Consider the following 9,926-nt stretch of genomic DNA (forward strand, 5'->3'; position numbering starts at 1 on the left):
AGCCCCGCCCCCTCCGGACGGAAGCTCCGCCCACCGGACGGCCGTCGATGCAAATTTATGCAAATGAGATGCAAAATAAACTGGGTGTGGTCAATGCAAAACGTGGGTTGGGGGTTACTGATTTGGACTGGGAGGGACTGGGAGGGGGAAAATGGGGAAAAAATGGGGAAAATTGGGGTTTTACTGGTTTATACTGGTTTATACTGGTTTGTACTGGTTTCTTTATTTTTCACCCAATTTTCTCAATTTTTTAACCATTTTTCCCCCATTTTTTCCCCATTTTCCCCTCCCAGTCCCTCCCAGTACAAACCAGTATAAACCAGTTCCCATTTCCCCCACTTTTATCAATTTTTTTTGCCATTTTAACCCTTTCAATGCCATTTTTAACCCTTTTTTTGCATTATTTTCCTCATTTTTTGCTCATTTTTCACCCAATTTTCACCATTTTTCCCCTTTTTTTCCCCATTTTTCCCCTCCCAGTCCAAACCAGTCGGCGCCATTTCCTTTCTCTCCTTTATTAATTAATTATTCACTCATTATTTATTCATTCATTATTTATTCACTCATTATTTATTCATTAATCCCCTCCCACCCCCCCGGGGGCGTGGCCTGGCTCTTGGCCCCGCCCCCCTCCCGTCCCGCGGGAAAATTATACAAAAAAAACCAGAAACCCACCCCAAGCTCCGCCCCCTTCATTTGCATAACCCCGCTCCTCTCTCGGCCAATCAGGGAGGAGGAGGGGGCGGGGCGCGGCCCGCAGCACCATAAATGGAAAAGGGGCGTGGCCAATGGGAAAGGGGGGTGTGGGCGTGGCCCGGTGAGCGCAAGGGGCGTGGCTTAACGGAGGGGGCGTGGCTTGGGTGGGTAGGAGTGTCCGGGTGCGTTTGGGGGCGTGGCAAAGTGAAGGGGCGTGGTCAGGGTTGTCTGGGGGCGTGGCCAGGTGAGTGGGCGTGGCCTGGGGAGTCTGTGGGTGTGGTCACACAAAGTGGGCGTGGTCAGGTGAGTCAAGGGGCGTGTCAATACAAAGTGGGCGTGGCCATCTGAGTCGGGTGGGCGTGTCCGTGAAAAGTGGGCGTGGTCAAGTGCATCATGGGCGTGTCCCAAAAACTGGGCGTGTCCATGTGAAGAGTCCAGGTGGATTTGGGGGCGTGTTCATATGGAGTGGGCGTGTCCTCACAAAATGGGCGTGGTTAACCAAAGTGGGCACGTCCCTGTGTAGTGGGTGTGGCCAAATGAATCATTGGGATGGGCAGGTGGGCGTGTCCATTGGAGTGGGCGTGGCCAGGTGAAGCTAATGAGGGGCAATGCAAAGTGGGCGTGGCCAGGTGAGTCAATGGGTGAGTCTGGGGGCATGTCCATGCAAAGTGGGCGTGGTCAGCAGGGTCAGGGGCGTGTCCATACAGCTGAGGTGGGCATGTCCATCGAAAAGGGCGTGGCCAGGCCGGTCCAATGAGGGGCAATACAAAGTGGGCGTGGCCTCGAGAGTCATGGGGTGACTTGGGGGTGTCCATGCAAAGTGGGCGTGTCCAGGTAATTCAGAGGGGCGTGTCCTAGCACAGTGGGCATGTCCAGGTAATTCAGAGGGGCGTGTCCATGCAAAGTGGGATTGCCAATTGCCCCCCAAAAAGTGGGCGTGGCCACATTGGGTCGGGGGTGTGTCCAGATGAGTTAGGTGGGCGTGTCCATGCAAAGTGGGCGTGTCCAGGTAATTCAGAGGGGCGTGTCCTTGCAAAATGGGCGTGTTCCCCATAAAAGTGGGCGTGGCCAGAGATTGGGTCCGAGGTGTGTCCATGCAAAGTGGGCGTGTCCAGGTAATTAAGGGGGGCGTGTCCTAGCGAAGTGGGCATGTCCTAGCGAAGTGGGCGTGTCCAGGTAATTCAGGGGAGCGTGTCCTTGCAAAGTGGGCGTGTCCAGGTAATTCCAAGGGGCGTGTCCAAGCAAAGTGGGCGTGTCCAGGTAATTCAGGGGGGCGTGTCCTAGCACAGTGGGTGTGTCCAGATAACTGAAAGGGGCGTGTCCTAGCACAGTGGGCGTGGCCCCCACCCCAAAAGTGGGCGTGGCTACACGCGGGGCAGCAGCGACCGCTGGCACCGCCTCAGGTGGGCGTGGGCCCCGCCCCGGCGCTGCCAGAACAAGGCCACGCCCAGCAGCGCCATAGGCCCCGCCCACGCCGCCGGCCCCGCCCCTACAGCGATGACGATGACCTCGGTGTCCGGAGGGGCGGGGCCGGGGCGGGGCAGCCCAGCCAATCGCGGAGCGCGGATTTGGGGAAGCCGGGCAGGACGCGGAGGGCGGAGTTGTCGAATTTCCAGTAGAGGTGGGAGCGGTCGAAATAGGTGAAGGCTGCAATGGGAGGGAACTGGGTTATACTGGTTTGTACTGGTTTATACTGGGAGGGGGGAAATGGGGAAAAATGGGGAAAAAATGGGGAAAATCGGTGAAAAAATGGTGAAAATCGGGTAAAAAATGGGGGAGAAATGGGGAAAAAAGGGGTAAAAATGGGGGGGAGTCGTGTCAAAAATCCCGGAAAAAAATTTAAAAATTCCACCAAAAAATCCTTTAAAAAAATTAAAAAAATAAACCTAAAAAATCCCCAAAAATCCCAAAAAAAGCCCAAAAAATCCCCCAAAAAATCCCCAAAAAGTCTTTTAAAAAAATTTAAAAAAAACCCAAAAAAATCCTTTAAAAATATTAAATAAAACACAAAAAAATCCCTAAAAAATCCCAAAAAAATCCTTTAAAAAAAATTTAAAAAAAACAAAAAAATCCCTAAAAAAATCCCCAAAAATCCCCCAAAAAATCCTTTAAAAAAATAAAAGAAAAAAAAAATCCCTAAAAAATCCCCAAAAATCCCTCAAAAAAATCCCAAAAAAATCCTTTAAGAATATTAAATAAAACACCAAAAAAATCCCTAAAACATCCCCAAAAATGCCCCAAAAAATCCCCAAAAAATCCTTTAAAGAAATTAAATAAAACACAAAAAAATCCCTAAAATATCCCCAAAAATCCCCCAAAAAAATCCCAAAAAAGCCCAAAAAATCCCCCAAAAAATCCCCCAAAAATCCTTTAAAAAATTTAAAAAAAACCCCAAAAAATCCCTAAAAAAAATCCCCAAAAATCCCCCAAAAAATCCTTTTAAAAAATTTATAAAAAAACCAAAAAATCTCTAAAAAATCCCCAAAAAAAGCCCAAAAAATCCCTCAAAAATCCCCCAAAAAATCCTTTAAAAAATTAAATAAAACACAAAAAAATCCCTAAAAAAATCCCCAAAAATCCCCAAAAAATCCTCAAAAAATCCTTTAAAAAATTTTAAAAAAACCCGCAAAAAAATCCCTAAAAAATCCCCAAAAATCCCCAAAAAATCCTTTAAAAGAATTAAATAAAACACCAAAAAAATCCCTTAAAAATCCCCAAAAATCCCCCCCCAAAATCCTTTAAAATTAAAAAAAAAATCCCAAAAAATCGCCAAAAAATCCCAAAAAATCACTAAAAACATCCCAAGAACCTAATTTAAAAATCCCCAAAAATTCCTCAAAAAATCCTTTAAAAATAAAAAAAAATCCCAAAAATTCCCCCAAAAAATCCCCAAAGTCCCCCCAAAAAATCCCAAAAAAACCAAAAAAAATTCGCAAAAAATCCCCCCAAAAATTCCCAAAAAAATCCTTTAAACGTCAAAAAAAAAGGAGACCAAAAAATCCCAAAAAAGAAACCCCAAAAAAATACAAAAAAATCCCCCACAAAATCCTTTAAAATTAAAAAAAAAAAGTCCCCAAAAATCCCCCCAAAAATCCTTTAAAATAAATAAAACAAAAAATCACCAAAAAAATCCCCAAATAATCCCCAAAAAATCCCCCAAAAATCCCAAATTGTTTGGGGATATTTTTTTTTATTTTTTGAGGGATTTTTGGGGGATTTTTTTGGGAATTTTTTTGGGAATTTTTTTTTCTTTGTGGGGTGAATTTTGGAGATTTTGGGGGGCTTTTTAGGGGAATTTTGGATGCATTTTTTGGGAGTTTTTTGAGACTTTTTGGGGGATTTTTTGGAGGATTTGGGGGCATTTTTTGGGGATTATTTGGGAGATTTTTTTTGTGGGATTTGAGGGATTTTTTGGGGGACTTTGTGGGGATTTTTGGACTCATTTTTTGGGGGGGTTTGAGGGATTTTTGGGGGGAATTTTTGGTGATTTTTTGGGGATTTTGGAAGACTTTTTGGAAGATTTTTTTGTGGGATTTTTGAGAATTTTTTTGCGGATTTTTTGGGGGATGTTTTGTGGATTTTGGGGGAATTTTTTTTGGAATTTTGAGGTTTTTGGGGGATTTTTGGGGGACTTTTTGGGTTATTTTGGGGGGATTTTTTCAGACTTTTTCAGGGTTTTTTGGGGAGATTTTTGGGGGGATTTTTGATGATTTTTTGGGGAATTTTTGGGGATTATTTTGGGGGATTTTTGGGTGATTTTTGAGGATTTTTTGGGGGATATTTTTGGGGGAGATTTTGGGATTATTTGGGGAATTTTTGAGGATTTTTTGGGGGGATTTTTTGAGGATTTTTTAAGGAATTTTTGGGGCGATTTTTTTTGGAATTTTGAGCGTTTTTTGAGAACTTTTTAAGGGATTTTTGGGGTTTTTTTGGGGATATTGGGGGGATTTTTTCAGATTTTTTCAGGGTTTTTTGGGGATATTTTTAGGGATTTCTGGGGGATTTTTTGGGGGGATATTTTTGGGATTTTTTTGATTTTTTGGGGTGAATTTTGGGGTCTCACCGTCGTCGGGTCCCATGAAGGCTCCGCGGGGGCTCGGGGGGACCCCCCAGACCTCGAAAAATCCCCAAAAAATCCCGAAAATATTCCCCAAAAAGTCCCCCAAAAAAACCCCTAAAAATTATTTAAAGTTCAAAAAAAATCCCAAAAAATATAAAAATAAATTTAAAAAAAAATCCTTTAAAAATAAGAAAAAATCCCAAAAAATCCTTTACAAATCAAAAAAAATCCTTTAAAAATCAAAAAAAAACCCCAAAAAATATCAAAAAAATCCCCAAAAATTACTTTAAAAATCCAAAAAAAAATTCCTTTAAAAATCTCAAAAAAATCCCCAAAAATTACTTTAAAAATCCCAAAAAAATCCCCAAAAAATCCCCCAAAAATACCCAAAAACTCCCAAAAATTTACTTTAAAAATAAAAACAAATCCCAAAAAAATCCCCCCAAAAAATCCCAAAAAAATCCCAAAAATTTACTTTAAAAATAAAAAAAAATCCCAAAAAAAATCCCCCAAAAAATCCCCAAAAAATCCCGAAAAATCCTCAAAAAATCACAAAAAAATCCCCAAAAAAATCTCCCAAAAATTCACCAAATATCGCAAGAAATCCTAAAAAATTCCCCCAAAAAATCCAATAAAAACCCAAAAAATCCCCCAAAAAATCACAAAACTAAAAAAAAATTCCCCAAAAAAAATCCCAAAAAATTCCCAAATTTCCCAAAATTCCCGAATTTCCCGGAATTTCTCACCTTGAAGACGAAGATCTCCCCGCGCAGCGACGCCACCGCGTCGAAGTCGCCGTCGCAAATCCGGGGCCCGAAGGGGGGGCCCGGGGAGGGGCGGGGGGCGGGGCCTGGGGGGTGGGGGAGGGGCGGGGGGCGGGGCCGGAGGCGGAGCCTGAGGGCAGAGGAAAATCCAAATTCCAATTCAAAATTCAAACTCAAAATTCAAAATTCAAATTAAAATTCCAAATTCGAGATTCAAGCTTCAAAATTGAAAATTGAAAATTCCAAATTCAAAAGGAATGAAAATTTAAAATTGAAAATTTGAAAATTGAAAATTCAAATTTGAAATTCAAATTCAAAATTCAAGATTGAAAATTGAAAATTGAAAATCGAAAATTGAAATTCAAATTCAAAATTCAAAATTCAGGATTGAAAATTGAAAACTGAAAATTGAAATCCAAATTCAAAATTCAAGATTGAAAATTGAAAATTGAAATCCAAATTCAAAATTCAAGATTGAAAATTGAAAATTAAAATTCAAAATTTAGGATTCAAATTCAAAATTCAAGATCGAAAATTGAAAATCCAAAATTGAAATTCAACTTCAAAATTCAAGATTGAAAATTGAAAATTGAAAATCCAAAATTGAAATTCAAATTCAAAATTCAAGATTGAAAATTGAAAATCAAAATTCAGGATTGAAAATTTGAAAATTGAAAATTCAAAATAGAAATTCCAATTCAAAATTGAAAATTGAAAATCCAAAATTGAAATTCAAATTCGAAATTCAAGATTGAAAATTCAAAATTAAAATTCAAAATTTCCTTCATTCCCACCGATTTTTGGCGGTTTTCAACTTAATTTTGGTGTTTTTCCACCTCATTTTGGTGTTTTTCCACCTCATTTTGGCAGGTTTGCCTCATCCCATAATTTTTCCACTTTTTTTCCCAGTATTTTTCCCACTTTTTTCCAATTTTTCCCTCATCCTGATGGTTCTCAGCTTCATTTTTGTATTTGCCCCCCTCATCCCACTATTTCCCCCCTCATTCCAATGTTTTTCTCCCTTATTTTTGATTTTTTCCACCTAAATTTGGGGGTTTTTTACTATTTTCCCCCTCATTCTGGTGGTTTTCAACTTCTTTTTAGTATTTTGGGTCTTCTTTAGTTATTTTTTCTACCTCATTTTGGTATTTTTCCACCTAATCTTGGTGGTTTGGGCCTTATCCCCTCAGATTTTTACACAATTTTAATATTTTTCCCCTTATCCCAATAATTTCCCCTCATCTCGGTAATTTTCCCTCTCATTTCTACATTTTTTGCCTCATTTTGCTGCTTTTCCACCTCATTTTGGTATTTCCCCCTCATCCCATTATTTCCCTCTCATCCCATTATTTTTCTCCCTTATTTTCATTTTTCCACCTAAATTTGTTTTTTTTTTACTTTATCCAATATTTCCCCTTCATCCTCATGATTCTCCCTTTAATTTTATTATTTTTAGCCCTTTTCCACCTCATTTTGATATTTTCCCCTCATTTTGGTGTTCTGGGCTTTATCCCCTTAGATTTTTACATAATTTAATATTTTTTTCTTTTTCCCTCATCCCAGTTTTTTTCCATCTCATTTTCAAATTTTTTGCCTCAGCCCATTTTCTTCCCACCAGATTTTCCTGGGTTTTACCTCATTTCATTACTTATCCCCCTCATTTTTTTTAATTTTTCACCTCATTTTTATATTTTTCCCCTTATCCAGTGGTTTTCCCCTCATCCTGGTGGTTTCCCCTCCTTTTTATTTTGTTTTTCACCTAATTTTGATATTTTTCCCCTTTATCCCAGTGGCTTTCCCCTCAGCCCAGTGTTTTCCCACCTGATTTTCCTGGTTTTTACCTCATTTCATTACTTATCCCCCTCATTTTTTTTTAGTTTTTCACCTCATTTTTATATTTTTCCCCTTATCCCAGTGATATTCCCCTCATCCCGGTGCTATTTCCCCCCTTATTTTTTTGTTTTTAATTTAATTTTTGTATTTTTCTCCTTTATCCCAGTGGCTTTCCCCTCAGCCCAGTGTTTCCCCACCTGATTTTCTTGCGTTTTTACCTCATTTCATTACTTATCCCCCTCTTTTTTTTGTTTGTTTTTCATCTAACTTAGATATTTTCCCCTTATCCCAGTGCTTTTCCCCTCATCCTGGTGGTTTCCCCTCCTTTTTATTTTGTTTTTAATTTAATTTTTGTATTTTTCTCCCTTATCCCAGTGGCTTTCCCCTCAGCCCAGTGTTTTCCCACCTGATTTTCCTGAGTTTTTATCTCATTTCATCACTTATCCCCCTTTTTTTTTGTTGTTTTTCACCTCATTTTCATCTTTTCACCCTTATCCCACTGCTTTTTCCTCATCCTGATGTTTTCCCCCCTCATTTTCCACTTTTTCCCCTCATGTTCCGATTTCCCCCTCATGTTCCAATTTCCCCCTCATCCCGCTATTTCTCCCCCCCCATCCCCGCTATTTTTCTACCTTTTTCCGCGTCATTTTTTCAACTTTTTCCCTCACCCCGCTGCTTTTTCCGCCTCATTTTCCAACATTTTCCCTCAGCCCGAGATTTTTCCGCCTCATTTTTCAACTTTTTCCCTCATCCCGGAGCTTTTTCCCGTCGCCTCTGGGGCTCTGAGGGCTCTGAGGGCAAAATGGCGGGAAGCCGCCGTGGGGGGGCGCATCTATGAGGGGGCGCGGCGCTATAGAGGCCTATAAGGGGATTTTTATGGGGTCGCTGAAGCTTTTTATGGCTTTGAGCCCCCATAGAGAAGCTCTGAGGGGTTTCTAGAAAGATCCCATAGGATTTAGAGATTTATAGGGTCCCCTATAACCGGGCGAACCCCCGGCCCTTCTCCTTCAATTTCCGCTTCCGCCCGGAACCTTTTCACCGGCGCACCACTTGAGGTGCTTACACATTGCGGTCCCCCATGTGGCCACTTCCGGGTGGCGCGGCCTTGGCTGTCGCTGTCTCCTGTCGCGACATGGAGGGGGCCCGGCCCTGTCGGGGGTCGCGATGAGGGTGGGGGGAGCGATGCTGCGGCCGGGAATCCACGTTTATTTTTATTACGTAGATCACCAAGGACAAGTGAAGGGAGATTGATAAGGAATCGATAAGGGATCGATAAGGAATTGATAAGGGATCGATAGGAATTGATAAAAGATCGATAAGGGGGTCGGGACGGGGTTTTGGGCAATGGATCCCAACAGGATTCTGGGCAGATCCCGAAAAAATGGCAGCGAGGATCCCACAGAAATCCCGGGAGGATCCTGCTCAAGATCCCGAAATAATTCCGGATTAAACCTCGATTAAACCCTGATTAAACCCAGATTAAACCCAAATAAATCCCAAACAAATCTCAGCTGGATCCCGGCCAGCTCCCACACAAATCCCGCTCAGATTCCAAAGGAACCCCCCCCAAAAAAAAAAAATCTTTCCATGGACTCGGAGCAGATCCCAAAAACATTCCCAAAAATTCCGGGGCAAATCCCCTAAAAAAAAACCCAAAAGGATCCAGGACAGATCCCAAATCCATCCCAGAGAAAAATTCCAGGGGTTTTTTTTGGGAAAACTCGACCTTTTGGAGGATTTTTCTGGATGACACCAAAATCAAGAACTTCGTCACCTGCTTCAAAGGCACTGCCCTAATTAATTAACCTGATTAATTGTTCCCTTTGTTAATTTGGAGCTGAATGTTAATTTGGATTTGGTTGTTAATGGGGATTTGAGCCTTCATTAGGATTTAATCCTTTAAAAAAAGGCAAAAAAAGTCCAAAAATCCCCAAAAAATTCCAAAACCACCAAAAATCCTCCAAAAAAACCCTGCTAAAACCAGGATAAAAAACACCTGAAAAAATACAAATAAAAATACAAATAAAAATGGAAAAAGCCGCCCAAAAAAACATTTGAGAATGTTCAAAACTACCTCAGAAATGCTCAAACTAACCCCAAAAAAAGCCCTGAAAACACCAAAAAATCTCCATGAAAAGCACCAAGAATCCACCAGAAAAAAAAACCAAAAACCTCAAAAAAACCCTCCCAAACGACCCCAGAATGGAACAATAAAAACCTCAAAGAAAGCCCAAAAAAATCACTGGTAAAACCACAAAAAACACACCAAAAAAAATTTGAAAAAAATCCAAAAATCACAAAAAAAATCCAGAAAAAAGCCCCAAAAAATCTCCATGTAAACCCCAAAAAATGGCAAAAACCCATCCAAAACACCCCAAAAACCACCAAAAACCCTCGAAAAAACCCCACTAAAACCAGGATAAAAAACACCTGAAAAAATACAAATAAAAATGGGAAAATCCCCCCCAAAAAAACCCAAAACCATCATGAGAATGTCCAAAACTACCTCAGAAATGCTCAAAATAACCCCAAAAAAAGCCCCGAAAACACCAAAAAATCTCCATGAAAAGCAC

General features: G+C 40.9%; 1 protein-coding gene across 2 annotated transcripts; it reads right to left on the reverse strand.

Moving 5' to 3' along the window:
- Positions 1 to 1,278: 1,278 nt before the first annotated feature.
- On the reverse strand, positions 1,279 to 8,132 carry LOC135461233 (uncharacterized proline-rich protein-like). 2 transcript variants are annotated; one of them, XM_064738239.1, is made up of 3 exons: positions 7,986 to 8,132; positions 5,503 to 5,650; positions 1,279 to 2,343 (listed from the first exon to the last, which is right to left on the reverse strand). In XM_064738239.1, the coding sequence occupies exons 1-3, from the start codon at positions 7,998 to 8,000 to the stop codon at positions 2,186 to 2,188; spliced, it is 321 nt and encodes a 106-aa protein (XP_064594309.1). In that variant the 5' UTR covers positions 8,001 to 8,132; the 3' UTR covers positions 1,279 to 2,185. The 2 variants fall into 2 exon arrangements, 1 of the variants encoding a protein (XP_064594309.1); XR_010443348.1 differs by lacking the exons at positions 5,503 to 5,650; positions 7,986 to 8,132 and adding an exon at positions 4,760 to 4,816.
- Positions 8,133 to 9,926: the final 1,794 nt, after the last annotated feature.

This window comes from Zonotrichia leucophrys, unplaced genomic scaffold (assembly GCF_028769735.1).
Source record: "Zonotrichia leucophrys gambelii isolate GWCS_2022_RI unplaced genomic scaffold, RI_Zleu_2.0 Scaffold_229_81052, whole genome shotgun sequence".
Taxonomy (NCBI): domain Eukaryota; kingdom Metazoa; phylum Chordata; class Aves; order Passeriformes; family Passerellidae; genus Zonotrichia; species Zonotrichia leucophrys.